This window comes from Drosophila hydei, unplaced genomic scaffold, assembly GCF_003285905.1.
Source record: "Drosophila hydei strain 15085-1641.00,03,60 unplaced genomic scaffold, DhydRS2 tig00000001-arrow-pilon, whole genome shotgun sequence".
In the NCBI taxonomy this organism is placed as follows: Eukaryota; Metazoa; Arthropoda; class Insecta; order Diptera; family Drosophilidae; genus Drosophila; species Drosophila hydei.
In genome coordinates this window covers 4,849,669-4,870,622 of record NW_022045643.1, presented here as the reverse complement: position 1 = coordinate 4,870,622, position 20,954 = coordinate 4,849,669, and the positions used below count along the sequence as shown (strand labels likewise).

General features: G+C 46.2%; 7 protein-coding genes across 8 annotated transcripts; 6 read left to right on the top strand and 1 right to left on the bottom strand.

Moving 5' to 3' along the window:
- The first annotated feature begins 46 nt into the window (after nucleotides 1–46).
- LOC111598464 (protein KIAA0100) lies at nucleotides 47–7,807 on the top strand. Its single transcript, XM_023313719.2, has 10 exons — nucleotides 47–201; nucleotides 277–403; nucleotides 469–996; nucleotides 1,052–1,327; nucleotides 1,392–1,535; nucleotides 1,598–3,654; nucleotides 3,710–4,190; nucleotides 4,254–5,292; nucleotides 5,349–7,447; nucleotides 7,510–7,807. Exons 1-10 carry the CDS (start codon nucleotides 152–154, stop codon nucleotides 7,579–7,581), a joined length of 6,873 nt encoding a protein of 2,290 aa, XP_023169487.2. The 5' UTR covers nucleotides 47–151; the 3' UTR covers nucleotides 7,582–7,807.
- Nucleotides 7,808–7,922: 115 nt separating this feature from the next.
- On the bottom strand, nucleotides 7,923–19,628 carry LOC111598465 (trafficking protein particle complex subunit 11). 2 transcript variants are annotated; one of them, XM_023313721.2, is made up of 10 exons: nucleotides 18,604–19,628; nucleotides 18,315–18,545; nucleotides 17,819–18,247; nucleotides 17,364–17,753; nucleotides 16,875–17,297; nucleotides 16,614–16,789; nucleotides 9,267–9,775; nucleotides 8,379–9,209; nucleotides 8,121–8,315; nucleotides 7,923–8,055 (listed from the first exon to the last, which is right to left on the bottom strand). In XM_023313721.2, the coding sequence occupies exons 1-10, from the start codon at nucleotides 19,353–19,355 to the stop codon at nucleotides 8,029–8,031; spliced, it is 3,963 nt and encodes a 1,320-aa protein (XP_023169489.1). In that variant the 5' UTR covers nucleotides 19,356–19,628; the 3' UTR covers nucleotides 7,923–8,028. The 2 variants fall into 2 exon arrangements, with proteins under 2 accessions (XP_023169489.1, XP_023169488.1); XM_023313720.2 differs by having other exon boundaries at nucleotides 7,924–8,055; nucleotides 17,364–17,762.
- Nucleotides 10,298–11,080, top strand: LOC111598462 (trypsin delta). Its single transcript, XM_023313718.2, has one exon. The coding sequence runs from the start codon at nucleotides 10,298–10,300 to the stop codon at nucleotides 11,078–11,080; it is 783 nt and encodes a 260-aa protein (XP_023169486.1).
- LOC111598471 (trypsin-like) lies at nucleotides 11,409–12,419 on the top strand. The gene has a single exon (XM_023313728.2). It carries the CDS (start codon nucleotides 11,409–11,411, stop codon nucleotides 12,417–12,419), a length of 1,011 nt encoding a protein of 336 aa, XP_023169496.2.
- On the top strand, nucleotides 14,161–14,950 carry LOC111598468 (trypsin-1). Its single transcript, XM_023313725.1, has one exon. The coding sequence runs from the start codon at nucleotides 14,161–14,163 to the stop codon at nucleotides 14,911–14,913; it is 753 nt and encodes a 250-aa protein (XP_023169493.1). The 3' UTR covers nucleotides 14,914–14,950.
- On the top strand, nucleotides 15,508–16,534 carry LOC111598467 (seminase). Its single transcript, XM_023313724.2, has one exon. It carries the CDS (start codon nucleotides 15,635–15,637, stop codon nucleotides 16,406–16,408), a length of 774 nt encoding a protein of 257 aa, XP_023169492.1. The 5' UTR covers nucleotides 15,508–15,634; the 3' UTR covers nucleotides 16,409–16,534.
- Nucleotides 19,629–19,691: 63 nt separating the features above from the next.
- LOC111598470 (stress-associated endoplasmic reticulum protein 2) lies at nucleotides 19,692–20,860 on the top strand. Its single transcript, XM_023313727.2, has 3 exons — nucleotides 19,692–19,771; nucleotides 19,843–19,953; nucleotides 20,250–20,860. The coding sequence occupies exons 2-3, from the start codon at nucleotides 19,870–19,872 to the stop codon at nucleotides 20,358–20,360; spliced, it is 195 nt and encodes a 64-aa protein (XP_023169495.1). The 5' UTR covers nucleotides 19,692–19,771; nucleotides 19,843–19,869; the 3' UTR covers nucleotides 20,361–20,860.
- Nucleotides 20,861–20,954: the final 94 nt, after the last annotated feature.

The following is a 20,954-nucleotide window of genomic DNA, read 5'->3' as shown; positions in this document are numbered from 1 at the left end:
GTTGGGCCAAACCTGCCCGAGCAACAGACGCTAAAATCGGAAGAGCGAAAACGAACACACATTAGTTTTTCAAAATTCAAGAGATATATTAGTTTCGTTTAGATAAACTTATTAAATATTATGGGCGTGCAATGATATTTAAATTGTGAACATGTTACAGTTACTAATAGTTATTTTACTAATTTTTCTCTTCATTTACTGGTAAGTGCAGCCGCACCGATGTAAATTCAATCGAAATCTGCGTTTAGTAAATTCTGCTCTTTATTATCTAATTAGGATTTTGCCTACGGGTATAAGCTGGTATTTGATCAAGCGATTTCGGGTTAAAGTTCGTATCGGACGCATTTCACTTCCCTATTTATCACTGAAGAATGTCCACATCAGCAAAAGCGGTTTCTCAGTTGTAAGTGCGAGATAATTGGACCGTGATTGAACGCCCCTATAATTGAAAATTTCTCCTGCTTTTAGCAAATCGAGGAGGTTTGCTTGCGGAGCCGTTTCTTCACCACTGAGGTGACTAAGCTAGTCTCGATTTATGTGCGCGACATACGCATCAATAAGGACATACACAGTAATCGACAGGATGACGTCAACGATGGCTTCTATTACGAGCCGTGCAAGCAGAAGCCCGAGGGCAGGAGTGTACCTGACTTTCGGCAAAGCAAAGTGCCCGCAAGCATTATAACGTTTGCACAGTTTATGGCTGTGCATGTGAATAACATATCAGTGGTGCTAATGAATAATGACTTCGATCCGGGCTGGTTTATACATGCTACAGCCAAGGAGTTGCATCTGGATGGCAGCATTGTACAAAATGCGAGAGTTCTGCTCGTAAATGCAGCGCTGACTGAGGCGCAGGCTAAAATGTTAAGACATTGCAATGCCAGGCGACAGTCCTTGGAGAACTTAAATAAAATTCGCCCGTGCTTGGGTGAAGTGAGCTTCGATGTAGCGCTAGATGCTTCGCTCTTTGCCCACGGACCACTTTCAATGGACGTAAGTGGTGACTGATATTAAGTGTTTACAGACTAATTTGCTACTCCCTTTTTAGTCTCTCAGCTTGGTCATTAACAATTGCAAGTCAGTGATACATGGCGGTCTGTACGAGTTCCTTACCGAGGCCAAACAGCGCACCAATCCAGGCCAGAACCCGAAGACCTTACAGCAGGCATTTAAACCCAATGCAAGCACCTATGACAACGACAACTACGAGAAGTTAGCGCCTATTATTCCAAAGAACTTCAACTTCAGCGTTAAGGCAGCAACATTTTCCGCAGTCAAGGAAAACTCGCAGAATGATTTTAGTGCTAAATTACAGCTTTTTACCGTATGGCAAATTTATCTGCAAATTTCTATAAATAATACTTATTATAGTCGCATTTATTATTTAGATAACGGGCAAATTCAACTCAAAGATTGTGGATGAAAAGACGCTGCTACCCTCGATGTTAGCCAAGTTGGTTTTTCAACATTTGGACATTGATACCAAATACGAGAAACTGCTCTTTGTGGAACAATTTACTATTGACTCAGTGGTTAGTTAGTTGTTCATTAAATATTGGTAATCCAATTTAAGAGAACGTTTTTCTTTTTTCAGCTGGAGAAGGACATATTTAATTTGTATGTTAAGCTCAAGACATTCCAAATTATTTACAATCATAGCGAAATCTATGATTTTGTAAACAACAATTTTCTGGCTCGTCAGCGTGCAACTAGTAGTCATCAATTGCTTCAGTTGGGCCAAAAGCAAATGTCGCTGCCGGATCATTTATGCTTCGATGCACTCACTCCCTTAACATCACCGGCCAAACAGCAACGCGATGGAGGTATTCTGGAGTGGATTATGCAGCGCATTGTGGTCAAAGGCTGTGCTGAACTGTGGAACGTTTCGTTACTCATGAAACTGGAAGATGAGCACATCGCCATGAGCGTTAGTCATACGCGTTTTCTGCTCGAACAGATCGAGGAGAAGCGCAGTTCGCTATATCGCAATAAGTTTCTCAATTTGTTGCTCAATCAGCGGCAATGGAGCATGGAACTAATGGTAGAAACGCTGTGGTCTAATCTGGGCAACTCGAACAACGATACAAACAATCTGAAGAAGACCCATTCACCGGGATCTCCATTCTTCCTGGGCGTCAGCCTGGTCAAGTTGTGCTCCTATGCGAATACCACAAAGCTAGACATCTCCATACACACGTTCCGCACAGAGTATAGCATGCAGTTGGCAGAGTTCATTGTCAAGTCCATGTGGTGCGTTAAGCAGTATGGAGGACTTGGCACAAAGCGTGCCAAGCAGTCGCAACGTCATCTTAGCGGCATCTCTGGGGAGCAGCACGGAACGGCGCTGCGCGTTTCAGTCAAAGTCAAGGATATTACGGCATATTTTGTCAACCATCATAATGTTTACACGCTGCTGAGCTTCTCTGAGATTAACCTGACGCGCGCTCACAACTTTGCCACTCTTAAGCTGGAGGAGTTCCAAATGGCCATCATGCGTTCGATGACTGCATCGTCGCTGTGTCTCACAGACTTTTCAGATGTCTTTGCCAGTTGCAAGATGATACGGCTAGAGCATCAGCCAGCGTTCGAATGCACGCCCGGCAAGCTATCCATTTATATACCCGGCAACACGGAGGCCATGTGGAGTTCAAACTTGCACATGCATCTCTTAACTCTTGTGCGGGATATGAAAGACCTAAAAGCTGAGCTGGCAATGCCTCCATCCAGTAACGCTGACAACCAGACAACGAAACGTTCCCTAATAATTGAGTTGTCCGCGGAGCGCAGCACAATTTTTGAGATAAAACTATCGGAGCGTCATTCAATACAGTTATACGTGGAGAATCTCTTCTTTAGCCACAAGGAACGTAATATTATCTACGCAGAGAAGGTCTTTGTCAGAATCGATGATCAGCATATCTTTACTGTAAAGGAACTGGATATGCAATCACTGTCGCATCTGGAAACGCTTAGCCATGAACGACTCAACTTCCCAGGCTTTGTGCTGCCCACCAACAAGGTGTGGGTAACCACCATTGGCTCCTTCAAGGCGATTTTCCCTTATGATCATGATTTTTATGATGCCATCAACAATGAGTGCGTCACCCACTACAAGTGGCTCAAGCTGGTGCACAACTACAAGAAGAAGCCGTTTACAGTGAATTCGCCCTTACCCAGCGACTGGGTAATAAAGATCAAGGAGTTCCTGCTGGAGATCAGTGACGATCCTTTCGAAGTGAAGCTACGTGATAACTATGTCCTCTTGGTCGATGAATATTTAGAGAGTCTGAAGCGGAAGTCCTTGTTTGATATGAAGATTGCCGAACTGTGCTCGGAACGGTTACTAGTGCCCGCGGGCACTATCGAAAGTTTGTACGCGAATCTGGTGAAGAAGAATTCAGAGATCTACATACAACGCTCGAAGAAGATACGGGAAAGTGGGCCAGTACGTACACGTCTGCTCGCTTGGATTATGACCGATGTGGAAATATTGGCCATGGCGGATACCTCAATACACGGCTATGATAATGTGACGCGCACTATGCGCGAGATCGACTCGGAAACTCCTTGGCCGGAGGAGGGGCTTCAATTTTCAACGCTCTGGTGTCGCGGCGTTAATATCAGCTGCTCCGAATGGAAGTTTATGCTGCGGTAAGTGAGAATGTCTGCATAAAATGAAGACCTTAAGTATATATATTCTTTGCAGAGATTTTCCTCAACCCATGTTCTATGTGAAGAGCATGCGTTTGTATGGCAACCTTTGTGGAGCAGAGCAAATGCCCTCGAAACGCGCTAAGCGCGATGTCTTCGTCGAGGTGGGAGAGCCCTTTAAGACGGATGTGGTGCAGCGTAGCATGCCAACGATTAAATTCTATCATGACTTCGACTGCGAACTGGAGAGCTGTAGCTATGCTTTTGGCCCTTGCTGGGAGCCCGTGATGGCCCAATGTAATTTGAGCTTTGAGAAGATTTCAGCGCCATCCAAGGATCCAAGTCCACCTCTTCCATTTTGGGACAAGATGCGCTTACTACTGCACGGTCGCTTAACCCTGATTGCCAAACAGTTTACGGTGCTGCTGCACGCATCTCTCGATCCGTACAATACAACTGAGGAAATGGAGCTGACGTGGAACAATTGTGGCATTGTCTGGACAAATGCAAAGATTATGTTCAAGGGCGAGCTCAATGTAAGCGTATAGATGAAGTCTTTTAGTGAACCCTTCAATATTTATGGCCACAAATTCTTCTAGGTGACGGTGCGAACTGCGTCTCGCTATGACGATTGTCGACTGCTGCACTTTCCTAATCTGAAGCTGACTTTCAAGCTGAACTGGGTTTGTCTGGCCAATCCTAATGATCACCATGCTGTCATGCCCTGTGCGCCCGACAAGCTGCCAGAATATTCAAGTAACCAGGTGCACGATTCTTTTCGTGCTTTTCGCTCAGTTAACCTCAATATCTGGGCATCGTTCGAAACAAAGCCCAAGGTGGCTGAAGAAGTGGAATTCGATATACCTAGCCTGGTGCTGTACGGCAGCACACTGCGCTGGTTTGAGAGCCTAAAGCTTATTTTGTCAGGCGTGACGCGACCTACCCGACGTGGTCCAGTCTTCAACAACGTGCGACCACGCAAGAAGCAGCTGAGCCGGCACTATAAAAAGGCCAATCTGCAGATGTGCTTGCATAAGTTTCAGGTGCTCTACTGGATGTCCCATGCCCTGCACAAGGGCTTCCAGCTGAACGGACGTCGTGTTTCCTTTAGCTCCGAATACTGTCTGACGCTGAATACCATAGATGATGGGCTAATACATAGGCCACGTGCAGATTGGTCCACGGTTTACATGAACTGTGAGTTGAACGATGCGGAGATCTGGCTGAAGAGCATAGTAACTGAAAAGCTGGACAGCAGCTCTGAGAACTTGGCCAGCGCTGCCGATGCCTTCAAAATTGTGCGTTTTTACTTTTTGAGCGTTGCCAAGGTATCTTATGGCAGGGAGGCATTGATGCCCATAGCAGCCAGCAATGCGGAGGAAGACGCAAAAACCAAGAGCACAACTCCCACACACAAGCTAGTCGTCTACGATCTGAAGGGCGCTTGGACCAAGAGCAATCGGGATGTCGCATTCGCTTTATTTGACTCCTTTATGAAGTCGCAAAAGCTGAAGAACAATCTATCCACAGAGGCTGTCAAAAGCTATCGCAAGGAGGCTGCCAACTCAGCTATGCTAAAGCACAAGCGAAGCGATAGCACAATCACTTTGTCCAGCACCAGCAGTGAGGTGTTGCCAAGTAGGTCTCCAAGTAATATCCATGAAAATCTGCTAAAGAACATTCTTTCCTTGCAGTTGCCAATACGAATGCCGCGCTGAAAAAGGCACCAGGTCAGATTCATGCCACTGCTATGCTGCAGCAACTCATCGCGGAGGCGGATCACAAGTTTAATGTGTACAGCGATGATCACAGTACACAGTCTAGGGAATTGCAGCTGCAGGGGCTGCAGGCATGCTCCGTGCAGGATATTATACATGAAAACTGGTCTATCAGTCTAGTCAACTCTCAGGTACTACTCAAAGGCTGTGAGACATCGGGATATGTGATCATCAGTGCTGCCAAGGCAGAGATATTGCAACGCGAGCATCGACCCGTATGGCGGGATCGTTCGCTCATCTCGAAAACAACGTGGAAGGGGTTGTTAGAATGCATGCAGTACTATGCAACAGTCAGTGCCGGCGACAACGATTCGCTCTTAGAGAAGGAGATCATGTGGCTTACCGTCGACAATATACAGGACAAAGATGAGACGGTGATTAGTAATCACCTGCCCGAGGACATTTCGCATCTGGTGGGCAGCGGGCGCAGTGTGGGTGGTGTTGTTTCCGAAACCGTAGGTGCATTCCTTAGCGACAACTCTGGACAGGCACAGCCGGTGCAGCTACAGCGCATCGTGTCCAAATGTAAATGCGAATTTTTCTACGTCAGCTATGGCGATGCCATCGATCCGAATAGTATTACTGAAGTGCCGCCGCCACCATCCGAGGAGTCCTTGTCGCCATGGGAGAAGCAGGATGATCCCGTGGATGCCTTTACGCTGATGCATCATGATTTAGACGTGTGCACAAATTCGTTACAGTACGCCATGATCCTGGATATAGTCAACAATTTGCTACTCTATGTAGAGCCGCAACGCAAGCAGGCGGCTGAGAAATTAACCCGCATGCGTTTCCAGCTGCAGCTGCACTCCACGGAGGATCAGAAACGGCCCATTCAGCAGAAGCAGACGGTCATACGCAGCTTGCTGATGAAGATACGCTCACTGGAGAAGGACATACATCTAATCAGCAAGGAGCGCATCGAGGAGGGCGACACGCTAGAGCTGCGCGTTGACTTCGAGCGAGTACAACAGCAGATTCGTGAGAGCAAGGAAGAGCTAAACACATACAGCGAGGAGCTGGACATGATGCTGCTGTGCTACAAGGAGACCCAGCTGTCCCAGCTCAGCAAAATCTCCAATGTGCGCTCGGACAAGTCGGTGACAATGGTGCGTGCCAACGAAATCTGCTTCAAGCGTGCGCAGTGGAGACTTACCGAAACGGATGGTCAGATTGGCATTGCAGATTTGGTGCTGAGTGCTTTCCTTTATACTAAAAAATCCAAGAGCGATGATTCCGTCGAGCATCTGCTGGAGCTGGGAAATATACGCATGGAAAATCTGCTGCCACGCGAAATATATCGCGATGTTCTACTGGCCACGGAGATACAGAAAGATATGCCCGTGGACACGCATAAGCGAGTACTCCGCATCTTTTGCCGTGAGAAGCCGCCGGTTGGCGGTATTTCAGTTAAGGATCACTTTGAGATTAATGTAGCGCCCATAACCATAGCGATTACTAAGAAGTTCTATAGCACCATGTTGAAGTTCTGCTTTCCGGATCGCGATGCCTCCGAAACAGAGGTCAGCGATGAACTGGATGATAATGCTTCCACCAGTTCCGCGTCCACAACGAATTTACAGTCCAAGTCTGCATCATCGTCTAAACGTGCCACCAAGAGCAAGAAGAGCGCCAAGGATTCCGAGTTCTATGTGAAAATCGAAAAGGACGACGTCGAAAAGATGAAGGAGCGCGCTGAGAAAAACAAACTATTCATCTATATCAAGATACCCGAGGTGCCTGTGCGTGTCAGCTACAAGGGCAACAAGGAAAAGAATCTTGAGGACATTACCGACTATTCACTAGTGATACCCACGTTGGAGTATCACAATGTCACCTGGACCTGGCTGGATCTCTTGCTGGCCATGAAGTCTGTAAGCAGGCGCGTCATTCTTTCACAGGCAATCAAGCAGAAGCTTCAAATCCATCGGCGTCAGCCGGTGCTATCGGCAGGCGAGCGTGCCACGCCCCAAGAAGAGGATAAAGCCAAAATGCTATTTGGCAATCGTTTACTGGTAAGTGATATTAACTAGAAACTAGAAATATTAACTGACATTAATCGAACTTTCCCACGCAGAATGAGAATCGAAACCAAAGAAAAAGCGGAGGCGTTTTCAAATTTCAATCGAGCGGCAAGAGAACAGATTAACTTCTTTATTTAAATCATATTTAATTTTATATATATTGATATATATTTAAATATGTATGTATATGCATATCGTATTACGTTTGTGAGACCCATTGCAGTCCCGGCCAGGTCAGGTCAGGCCAGGTCAGGCTAGTTGGAATGAAGATATCTTGAGCCTTTTCAATTTACTATCACACACACATACACACTACAAATACAATCACAGCACACACACGCAGCAGAAGTATTACGCTATATAAATCTATAAATATAAATAATGCATGTGTCTGTCTGTCTGTTTAACCATTATCATTAATTTTGTTGTAAACTGCTTTTGTTTAACTTTAGAAAATAAACAGAAAAATCGAAAATTAGTTGAATTTTTAGTTGCATCTTTACATAGCACAATGATTAAGTATTAGAGGACTTTAAAACACTTAAATTAACTAAATATGCACAGGATAACATTTACTTGGTCAGCTGCTTCAATGGGGGCTGCAATGGAATTCAATTTGGTGTCAAGCCGACGATTTCGGTATGGATTCATAGCGTTTACTCACCAGCACAAAGACGCGTTTGGGTAGAGCTCGCTGCACTAGCTCGTCGAGCAGCGCATTCTGGCTGTCATGCTTTTGAGGATCGGCCTTTGTGTTGTACTCCAGTGTCAGAACGGGCAACTCCTGCCAGGCCACTTGCAGCGGATACAGATTGTACACCAACTCCTTCTCATCGTACGCCATTATCGAGACGTCCAGCTATGGCAGAAGGTACATTGAATACACTCAACAAAATTAAATGGAGTATTTTGGCTGACCCACCTGCTTGTGGCCGGAGCATATAAAGTTATCAGATTTGCTAATGGACAACGTGGCTATCAGATGCAGCACATGCATGGTCGGATTCTTGAGCACCACCTTGAAGGCCATCGGCATTTTGACAAACATTTTCTCCTCAATGGTGCAGTAAATGTTCAATGGCGGCTCCACTATATCAAGGCCACTTATTATAAACTTGGATTCGTTTTCCTCCTTGCCGCCTGCTCGACGCCAGCGTATGCAAAAGACGCCAAAACGAGGTATCGTGGGTGCTCCTGTTCCAGCAGCAGCATCCAAAGTATAGACGCCTTTAATGAAACCGCGACAATGACCCGTAGCCTGCACTGCTTCCAGGGCTTTATTGTACACGACACGCATGCTCTTGTGGACATCCTGTCCACTGGAAGGCATCGTGGCACCGTCATCCGCGGCTGCCATACCAGGCTTGCCATCATCGGATTGCAGTGAATTGCTCATGACGCCCGCTGTGGATAGCTGCAGTGCATTGGCATTATTATTGATGATGGTCATCGATGTGGGTATCTTGCCCAAGAGGCTCTTGCTCATAAGATTATTCTGGCCAGCGTTCGATAATTGGGGCGGCGCATCTCCAACTTGACCCGTTGCAAGCTGTGCCTTCTGCTGGCGACTCACAAACTTGTTGCTCACACTCTCCTCGGACTTGGAGCGTTCCAAGTCCCGTGCGGTCATCCACTCCTGCAGCGTGGCATTCGTACGCAGCACAATGACACTCTCCAGCTGATCCCCAGCTCTGTATTTGTTGGTGTACTTCTTACGCTTAAAACTGTAGTTTGATTGCACCAAATTGTGATCCTGCAGAGAAATGTTATTCGCGACGGTGCAACTGTAATTTGAGGCACGCCCACTTACACATATAAAGAAGCTGTCCAATATTTCCACCTCGTCCGCGGCCAAGACCTCCGTATTGGCCCGAAGCAAAAAGTTCTCTCCCCGATAGACCTGACTCAATGGACGGCGATTGAGCGTGTAGAACCGAGCACTGAACTTGAAGTCACCGGCACAGCGCACGGCCAGGGTATCCTCCCGCGACTTGCGCAGCCTCGTCTCGTCCAGATACTCTATCTGCACGGGCGATATGACAGCCAGGCTGTTTGTAACCAGCTGGTTCACGTGCTCAGGCGTTGTATCCGTGCTGTTCGGCGTGGTGCTGTGACTAGCTCCACCAGCACCACCAGCAGCGCTGCGATCCACATCCAGCGTATAGCTGAGTCTCTGCTGCAGCTTGATCTCTGCCTCCACCAAGCTGAAAATGTAGTACGTGGCGGTGTTGCTGCCATGGGCAGGCAGTTCACCCACATCAATTTGGATCTGGGCGTGCAGCTTTTGCCGATTCGATGAAACGTCCGTGGTAAGGAAGACTGCAAGTAAAGAAGAAGTTAAACAGGAACATATTAAATCTTAAGACAAGCTTTACGTCCTTAAACGAACTTTAAGGTGAAAAGTTGTTTGTAAAGCTTATTAAAATTCTCTAAGCTCGTAAAGCTTCTTAAAGTCTACAAAGCTGCTGAATGAAGCTAAGTCTCTATGAACTGACAGACAGCTACATCAAGTGAGCTTAATTGGGAACTTTCTTGGCTGTTACATGCTTTTAGAGAAAAACAATATACCCTGTCTTTTTAGCAAGCTTTCAATTGGTAAATAAGAGTCAACAATGGAAGCTGTAGCTGGCCAAGTTCAATGATGTTGTGTGTAAATAGTGGGCACAGGTGTTTTAGCTACAGCTGTAATATGAAAACGATGTTGGGTAAGGTAAGTAACGCTGTCTGGCGACCTTTTCTAGAATGCATATGGTTTTCCCAGCCAAGAGGAATCCCCATATAAAGAGCTGTTAGCTCGGTCGCGTGCGACAGTTGATTCATAGACTTCATCACGAACTGAATATGTATATTATTCTAGTGCTGCTTCTGCTGGGAAGCTGCTGGGCACTTAGTCTGACGGAAGTTGAGCATAGGCGCGAGCCACGCGTGGTGGGCGGGAAACGCATCGAGGTGAATGCGCAGCCGCATATGGTGAATATCAGACGGCGTGGTAACTTTCAGTGTGGTGGATCTTTGCTGACTCCACGTTGCGTCTTGACCGCCGCCCACTGCCTGCAGACGCTGCACCACAAGCCAACGGACTATGTGGTGCGCGGTGGTGTGACCTATTTGAGAGATATGCGGAATGGACGCGTCGTAAACCGCATACTGCTGCCGAGTGCCTATAATGAAACCACTTTTGATCAGGATGTGGCACTGCTGCAACTGCAGAATCCGTTGCAAGGCGAGCACATTGCGCCCATCCAGCTGGCCAGGCAGCCGCCACAGCCGAACAGCTACGTCCGCGTCTCTGGCTGGGGACTGACCGATGAGCGTTCCGTCCAGCTGCCCAACCAGCTGCACAGTGTGCAGGTGAAGGTGCTGCCCCGTCACAAGTGTCAGCAGCTCTATCAGGGCTACAGGAATCTAACGGACAGCATGTATTGCGCCTCGGGGGCTGGCTATAAGGATGCCTGCAATGCGGACTCCGGTGGACCAGCAGTTGACATGAATGGCCAGCTGGCGGGCATAGTGTCCTGGGGCAAGGCCAATCACTGTGCTCACGAGGACAGTCCCGGAGTGTACACGAGCGTGGCGCACCTGTACGATTGGATAGCGTATAATATGCGCAGATATTGCCATTGACATCTATTTAAGACTTAAGATTAGGCCATTGAGTATTAGAGCTAAAAATAAAGTCAAAACTGTCCAGCTAGCCATACAGATTGTTTTCTTTTTATAAATGGTTTGCTCTAGCATTGGAATTCGTGGTTTGTGTTGACTTCGCGGAGCGCGTCATCACACATTGGCACAAGCCCCACATGGCCGAATCAAACCATTGAAAAGCCAAGCACACGTTTCTTAGCCAGCTATTTGCACAGTTGTACGGCCCGTTTCGCTTATTTTGTGTTGTTGGCCAGACTATAAAACCCAACCCCGGGCCAAGGTAAATTCATACATATCTCAGAACGAGATGCGATTGCGTTGGCTATACTTGGTCTTTCTGCTGCTGCTGCTGGATCAACTAGCAGCGGCACAGCGCCGTCAAGCTCAGAGGACACGCAATGCGGGGGTTGCCCGTGCCAGGAATCAGCAAAATGGGGGTGTTGCAACTCTGAGACGTAGCCGTCCTCAGGCTCGGATCGTAAACAACAGCAACGGCAACAGCAATTCGAATCGACTCAACAATCGCCGGAGGAGAGCAAATCGCTTGAGAAGATTGAACAGATTGAACAATCAGAACAGAAATAGAAGGAATCGTGCAACCAGAAACTCAACTTCTGCTCGCATTGTCGGCGGCGTCCAGCCGCGCATAACAGGTGGCTCCAATACACCGATCAGCTCGATGAAATATCTGGTGCAAGTGCATCGTGGCGACAGTCTGTGTGGCGGCTCTTTAATTACCCCCCAATGGGTCCTGACAGCCGCCCACTGCGTATCGGGTTTTGATGCCTCCTCTTTTTATGTCATCGGCGGCACATCCAAACTGAACGGAACGAATGGTGTGGTGCGCACCGTCACCTCGACCCACGTAGCGCCCTTGTACACCAAAAAAGTGATGAACATGGATGCCGCACTACTGAAGCTCAACGCGACGATGACGGGCACAAATATTGGAACCATTGCATTGGGTCAGCGTATGCCACGGCCGGGCACTAGAGTCAGAATTGGTGGATGGGGCGCCTCCAAGGAGGGTGGCAATGCGGTCACAAACTTGAGAGCGGTGCAGCTAAGAGTCGTCCGTCAGCGCTACTGCAGAGAGGCCTATAAAGGATCGACCCCCATTACCAAGAGAATGTTCTGTGCACAGGCCAGGAATAAAGATTCCTGCACCGGTGACTCGGGCGGCGGTGCAGTGCAAAATAACAAGCTGATGGGCATTGTATCCTTCGGCACAGGCTGTGCCAGGCCCAACTATCCAGGGGTCTATACCCGAGTGGGCAACTTACGCAATTGGATTAACAGAGTCATTGCAAATAATTGAATTAAATAGTGTTGAAAGATTAACTATGTGTCCAATCTTTAAGCGATAAGAGATTAATATGGTAAATGTGGAAGCCTGCTTTTGCCATGGCTAAAGCAGGAGATATCAGAACTTTGGATGAGATCAGATAGAATTGATATACAGATAGAATTGATATATGTTTAGAGAGAAAGAGTTATGTTGTCAGCTCTTAGAATAGTTACTCTTAAGTAATCAACTCTAGAGCTAATAATAACATTTAAAGTCAATAATAACGAACCGCCCAATTGGTAGAAACAATTGTGCAAATGTTGATATATGTTTCAGATTTCATATTTCGGGTTTCAGATTTGTTGATATCTCAGCACAAAGGTATAAAAGCACTTTGCCCACTGGCCTAAAATCAGTTAGTTATTTCTGGCCTAAACACAACATGATTCGATCAGCGCATTTGGCACTGCTCTTGGCCAGTATTTGGTTGGTACGGGGCAATCAGACATCAATCCAGCCGCGCATTATTGGTGGCTACGCCTCTAACATAAAGGATCTCAAATACCTTGTACAGGTGTCTACTGCTAAAGAGATCTGCGGTGGTTCGCTGATCACCACACGGTGGGTCATTACAGCTGCGCATTGTGTGCAGCGAGTGGGCATAGCTGACTTGCGCGTCTATGGCGGCACCTCGGAGCAGGGTGATCAAAATGCCATCCAGCGTTTGGTCGACCTGCTCGCTATACACCCGAAATTTAACAGTGAGACAATGAACATGGATGTGGCCGCCTTGTATCTCAGCCAGGACATGAGTGGTGAGCAAGTGAGTACGATTGCATTGGCCAGAAAGCCGGCTCCACCAGGCAGTCTGGTAAAAGTCTCCGGCTGGGGTTCAGTGGTTCCTAATTCCACGGAAACGGCACGCCACGTACACAGTGTCATCATGCCCGTCTGGTCGCATGCAGCCTGTCGAGCAGCCTATCGTGGCAAGCACTCTATCAACCGCAACATGATCTGCGCAGCAAAGGCCTATAGAAGGGACTCCTGTGACGGTGACTCCGGGGGCCCTATGGTCTACCAAGGACAGCTGGTAGGCATTGTTTCCTTTGGTTTCGAATGCGCCAGCGGCTTACCAGGTGTCTACACCAACGTAGCTAAGATACGAAGATGGTTTATGAGAATCATGACAGAATATCCCTAAGTTTTCGCTCCTAACATTCTGAATAAAGTTAAAGATTTAGTTAAAGATTGATTGATTTAAGTCCAGATGGTATGTTTGTTTAGCTCCACAATACGATCCTAGATATGGATGGAACGCCGATCTGATCATCAAGCTACCTTTGACTCAATAATCTGCCAGATAGTGCAGATCTAAGGATTCTTGGCTGAAGCATGACTGGCTGAGAGGGGTGCTGTGTCCTGGAGGTTTCTTAAAGGCGTCACAAAGCGACACTGCTCCCAAGTCAGCGAAAGATTTCTATTCTATTTCAATTGTAAATCTTTTATCGATTAATCTATTATATCTTCTATTTCTTTTTCGATTGATTAGCTTTGAGTTGAAACTTCTATTGAGTTTCGGGAAGAGTTCTATTGCTATTGCAATTGTAATTATATTATTGTGAAGAGCGCACAATAAGTTCGTATTGTCAAGGTGGAATCCATTGAAATAGCTCATTGCATATAATTATATATTGTTATGGATCATTCAATAGAATGATCTGAAATAGAAGTAGCGTACTGTGTTTAGTTGATGTCTCAGTCTGGACACGCCATGTGCTGGCTAGAGTTGTGCTGGATGCTTTGGCTGCTCCACGCTGCCGATGGCCAACGGATTATTGGTGGCCAGGAGACAAGCATCAGTCAGGTGCCATATTTGGTGTATCTGCGCCAAGCCGGCAGGTTTATCTGTGGTGGCTCTCTTCTCACGCCCAGCTTTGTGCTAAGTGCCGCTCATTGCGTCTACGGCGCCAAGGAGCAGGATTACACTGTCCATGCGGGCGCTAGTAGGCTGGAGGAAAATGCGCCCGTGGTCCGTAATGTGGCCCGCTTTCACATTGCAAGTAGTTATTCACCTAGCAACTTCGATATGGATGTAGCCATGCTGCAATTGGCGCTGCCTGTGCCTCTTGCAGCCGGTCAAGTGGCTACAATTACCCCCTGCCAATCACCAGCGGCAGCCAATGGATACGTCCGGATTAGCGGCTGGGGTGTCGAATTAGAGAACGGTCGCAAGCCGGCAGCCCAAGTGCGCACAGCTGTCGTCCGTGTACTGCCCCGTGTAGAGTGCCAACTGGCTTACGCCGGCCAAGCACTGCTCACCGATTCTATGATCTGTGCCGCTGTGCGTGGCGTTAAGGACGCATGTTCCGGAGATTCGGGTGGTCCCTTGGTCTACCGCGGCGAGGTCTGTGGCATTGTTTCCTGGGGATTCGGTTGTGGGCGCGCTGCCTATCCGGGCGTCTACACCAGTGTGGCCAGCGCTCGTGTAAAAACTTTTATAGATCAAACACTAAGAAAGCTGTAGATTTGAAGCTAGTTCAGAGAACAATTTACTGATTCCTTTAAACCATGCTGGATCTGCATGGATATTTCAAATTTGTGCAACGGTCACACTTATCACTGAAATATTTAACGTTTTTTTAGCTACACTTCATAGGCTTATTGAAAATAAATATGTCAACGATGGCAATTACTGTTCATACTAATCATTATAATATTTGTTCAACAGTGAAGACGATAACGAATTATGAATATTACTAGTAATTGCCTTTGTTCGTTTTTATGGCTGAATGATAAGAAGCGCTCTGCATCCAAAATATCAAGTATCTGAGGTTCAGTTTCCAGGTTAACTAATTTACCGGGTGCAATGAAATTTATAATGATACCAAGGTCAAAAGCTATTTGAACAATAAAACAGACATATAGACAAATATATGAAACCCATTTAAATCCGTTTATCTGGCTCGATATTTAATGGCTCTGTTACACTTTCGATGGGCCGCGCACGATAGAACAACAAAATGGTTTATTAAAAATAATTATTATTTGCACAATAAAACAATGTTACAATTATATTTCCTCAAAAAGAGACTATATAAAATGGAGTGCAAACAAACGCGCGAGCCGACTCGGATCTGGAAACAGTTAGTGTTTAGATCTTACTCTTTCGACTCTATTTGTACAAGTGATTTGTTAGCAAATATTTAACGCAATGCGTGTAAACATCTGTTGGTGCTGAGAAACCAATGCGATTGTTGCCACTACTACCGCCACTGCTGCTGCTGCCTATGCTCCTGCTTCGGATAGCCACTGGCAAGGCCGCCAATGATGTTGGCGCACGCATTGTGGGCGGCATCCCGGTGGATATAAGTAGTGTGCCCTACTTGATCAATCTACGCATCTCTGGAAATTTCATTTGTGGCGGCGCCTTGGTTACACCCACTCATGTGGTGACGGCGGCTCACTGTGTGAAAGGTGTGCCTGCAAGCAGACTTCAAGTGGTGGGTGGGGCGACACTGTTGACGGATGCAACAGGTGTGCGTAGGAATGTGGCCAAAGTTTTTACCCCAAAAGCCTTCAATATGCGCACCCTGCACTCTGATGTGGCTGTGCTGAAGCTGGCGTCGGCGCTGGAAGGTAACAACATTGCCACAATCCCATTATGCAACACCAGCTGGCAACCAGGTGAACTGATAAAGGTCTCCGGGTGGGGCAAAACGAAAGAGGGCAGTAAACGTATCTCCCAGCACGTGCGCAGCGTTGACGTGCCCCTAGTCTCACGGAAGAGCTGCATCAGCCAGTACAAAATGCGAGGCACCATTAGCTCAACCATGTTCTGTGCCTCAGTGCCGGGCGTTAAGGATGCCTGCGAAGGCGACTCTGGTGGCCCAGCCGTCTATCAGAATCAACTATGCGGCATTGTTTCTTGGGGTATGGGCTGTGGCAGACGCAACTATCCTGGTGTTTATACAAGTGTCAAAACTGTTAGGAGTTTTATTGATAAGGCTTTAGGGAAGTAAGCTTACCAAAACAAAAAACCGAATAATAAATGTGGAGGACAAATAAGATATATGGAGCTCATATTCACAGATCAAATTGCTTGCAGCACCACCTCAAACCTTTGCCATATATTGCCAACCAAACAGGCAAATAAATCTACATCGACTTAGCAAAAGCAAAGAATGGCTACCAATTAAACAATAATTTAGTTCACATTCCACTTACCGCTATTGCGCAGCTCTTGTGGAACGCTAATATGCACGCCCACATTCTGTAGATAAACATTATACGGATTGCTAATGGTAGTCACCACTGGATAATATTCATTGACCAGCATTGTTGTAGGGGCTGGAGCATCGCTCAATACATGGCCAAGGTTTGTTTGAGTGCTCAAATGGAAGCTGTAATGAAAGTTCATCGGAGCGTTAAATGAAGCCTGCATGCAAATGCTTACGGCTTCCGGTATGAAGCGATTTTGTGACCTACGTGGGCGCAATATAGCAAATGGTGTTTATCGTCATATTATCATCCAGATCGCGACTGCGCGTGTGATGCCGGAATGGTTGGCGTGCATAATTTGCGCTGCACGTGAGCAAAGCGCCAATTTGATCGGTGCCCATAAGCGCTTCCAGCCTCGCGATTCGCAGTTGTGTATTCTCATTGAATTGATGTGCCTCTGTACTGCACATGAGCTGATAATAACAGCCAGGCTCCAAGCGCATATTCTTCTCATATGTCTTTGGCTCCAAGTGCTCCTGTTCGAGAGGCTGTTGTTGTGTACGCAACTGCAGCAGACTGGGGAAACATATATACTTAAGCGCCTCCAGTTTGTAGGTTATTTGTGGATTACTGGCATCGGCGAGGAGCACATGAAAACTGCGAATGCGCAGCGGCACGTCGGTAAGAACGCTGCAAAAAATATGACAATACAATAAGCTTACAAATATATATATATATTTATTTTTTCCAACTGACCGCACTATCAGATTGAGCTGAAGCACATCGCTATTGTTTAGTTGAACTTGTTGAAATGTGGCGCAGAGCTCCAGCACATCGCTGACTTTATCTAAATCGATTTGTATAGGTGATTTCACGCTTGCCAGCGCGTTGCTCCACAACGCTTGAATGTCGGGAGTCATTTGAGTTTGTGGCACAGGCGGCACACTTTGAAACACTTGCCAAAGATTCTCTAGCAGCAGAACGCGCTCTTTTTGCTCTCCATGATGACGCAGAGAGAGCGCTTCAATGCTGCAGGAAATGTAATCGGCCACAGAGGCGGAAAGCAACGCACAGCGTAGCGTTTTTAGCAGCACATCACTAAAAATGGTTGTCCATTTCTCCTGGCGGTAGTCAGGTAGCATGAGACTGTAGAGACTAAAATGGGGAACGTACTGATAAACTTTTCAAAAATTCGAATAACAGTCGCTTACGTTAACGCCTTGGCATGATCACCACTGCGAAGATACTCCTCGGCCATGTCAATGGCAAGTTTCTTACGGAATCTCAAGCACTTGTAGATCTTAAACTGTGCCATTGCCTGACTGAGAAGCGCTATAATTGCCGATGAATGATTGTAGTTTCGCTCCAACTCGCAGAGCTGCACATTTGCCTGCTGTTCGGCAACTGGATCGCCCGTCTTGACTGCACGTGTACCAAAAAACTCAGTGTACAAACTCTGATTGGGCGCCGCATTTGCTGGGCTCGTACCCAAGAGCGAGGCGCTTGCCTGTTGAGCGGCTTCACGCCGCTTTATCACATATTCGGCGGCCTTCTGGTAATATATACCTGGATGCTGTGTCTGCAACGCAGGCAAACCATTTTTGATTGCCTCACAGAAGAGCTCTGCGAAGACAGAGTGTCTGTAAAAAGCAATTGGATAGTACTTATATCTTAATTCATAAAGTTAATATGATATGCCCAGCTTACTGCGTACTCAGCCAGGCGTGATGCTCAAAGGCTAAATCCTTGAAACCCAAGCAGTTTTTGTATTTATCCACATGTATAATGAACTGATTGATGGAATCCCTGGGCGTTTTTAACTTAAACATAAGCCGGCACATTTTATAGTTGAGAAAGCCAGCAATCGTTTTGATCTCCATGCAATTGGCATCTGTAATCCGTATCTCATCCAAGTTACCGTAAGCTTGAAAATAGTGCCTGCAAGCAGAGCCACCATTATTAACTGGAAATTCGTGTAGTTGCACTTTCCACTTACTTTTGTGCAGTACTAAAGTCCTGCCGCATCTCTGCCACAAAGCCCAGTTTATATTGATGGCGTATCTTGAGTGTTGTATGGGCAGCCGAGAGTTGGTCGCGATGCGTACGTATACGTTTCGACATGAGTGCATAGTAAGACTGGGCCATATCCAAGAACGCGGACTCCAGACGCATCGTATATCCCATTAGATGCTCCGTGTGGGGTAATATGAACAGCATTTTGCTCGTAATTCCACATGCAGTAGTAAGACTAGCGGCACGCTCAGCAGCCAGCATATCCTCGCCTGGAGGCAGTGGTGCTGATTTCTGGAGCAGTACCAGGCAAAGCCTTGTGTTACGTTCTTGCAGCGCATTCTTCAGGCCCTGCACAATAGCCGCGCACTGCACCTGTTTCTCTGTCCACTGGCTGTCGTTCCATTCAATGTCTTGGAAGAGCACCACCACGGATGGCAGTACATGCAAATGCTTTAACATCCAATTACGCTTAAGTATTCCTTTCGGATGGTACCACTCGTAGGAAGCGCGTTTCGGCTTTGCAACAGGGAACTCATAGTTGGGAGGCAGTAGCTTGTATTGCACGGCAGCCCGATCCCTGTCTCTGTCCACTGGCTTCCGTTGAAGGGTGCCGCTGAATGCATCCCAAATTGATTTGTGAACACTCTGATGCGCGATATCCAACCCGCAGAAGCCTATTAGCGGTTGTGGTATTACGAGCAGCTCTGAGGGTAGAGTTGTGCCATCAATCGTCATAGTTTAGTATGTGTAATAGATATAATTTGCTTCTCCGCACACTGCTGACAAACTCTGCTTCAAGGCCTGACGTTGGTTGTTAACTGGGAGTGGATTTTGCGTTCTCAATGCCTTTAGAGCATTAGACACACGCAGTACAACAATTTGTGTGTATGATGAATCTATTTTCGCCAAAAATTCCAGCAAATTGTAGGGTACTAAATGTAAATAAACGCCGCCCCAGAAAATGCAGTTTTCAATCAGCTGTAGTTGTACGTAAGCTTGCTATCGTCATCGAGCATCGATAATTGCAAATACATGCATCTCTGATCCTAGCTGTCACACGCACGAACTGTCAGTGAGCTGTCTTCGGCTTCTTTATACGTGTCGCACTACGTACTTTCACATTCGTTTTGTTATTTTTGCTCTAACCACAGGTAATGCGCGCGTGTGGTAAAATAATGGTAGTCAAATTTAAACATAGCCTTGTTTCATTTTTATATTTCAGTGCTACTACGCCACAAAAACAAATAAAATGGCTCCACCACAGAGAATGCGCGTTGCCAATGAAAAGGCCAGCAAATATGTGACAATGCGTGGCAATGTACCCAAATCCTCGGTAGGTATTAAAATCTTGAACTATATTTTCATAAGTTTTGATAAAAATTGCAATCACTGCCACAACTGCAAAAGAACAATAAGAGATAATGGCACCTGCATGCGCGCCATATAAAAACAAATCCAATAGGAAAAGTGCCACGCCGTCATTGATTTTATTGTTGTTGCAGTGCGCATATGTGCATTAGTGTGTGTGTGTGTGAGAGTTGAATTAAGTTGTTATCGCTGTTTCTAGATTTGCCTAGCTGTTGCTTCAGCGATCTCTCTAATTAATGTTTGTTTTTATTTTTGTTTCAGAAAACGAAAGAAGGCCAATACCCAGTTGGACCCTGGCTTTTGGCACTATTTATCTTTGTTGTGTGCGGATCAGCTATTTTCCAAATCATCCAGTCCATTCGGGCTGCGTAAACCTGAACAGATACAAATACAAAATTTAATAAAATAACGCTAAGCTGAGCACACAAACAAACGACAAACACACACACACAACTGCTCCGACGTCTTCTCTCAAAAACCCTTTAGTTACAACTATCCCGACAATTATGTGCAACGTTTGTAGAGATAAAGCTCGAACGACAACTTGGCTTTTTAGTTAACAGAATTTTTAATGAACGATGTATATCTATGTACATGCAAAATTTAAGTCCATATTTTGTATTCTTTATTAATAATTAAGCTTAAACCCCGAATTCTATGTAAAAGCATTCCCGCACATCTACAAATACTTATACATATGCTGATTGTGCTAAAATAGAATGCACAAGCTGTAAAAACATTATTTTAAAATGCTTTTGCGGCGAATTTAATAGTTCAAGTTTAAATGTTGTTTTCGGCAACGAGGACGATTAGAAAAAAATAACTATGAGTACATACAATGATGAATATATGATAATTTTTTACCTAAAACATATTAAACTTGTGTTTTCATTTTATTACAATATACAACTAAAAACTGCTCAACTGCTTTACATTAGTTTCAGCTTTTGTGCATCCCTGGTGCCT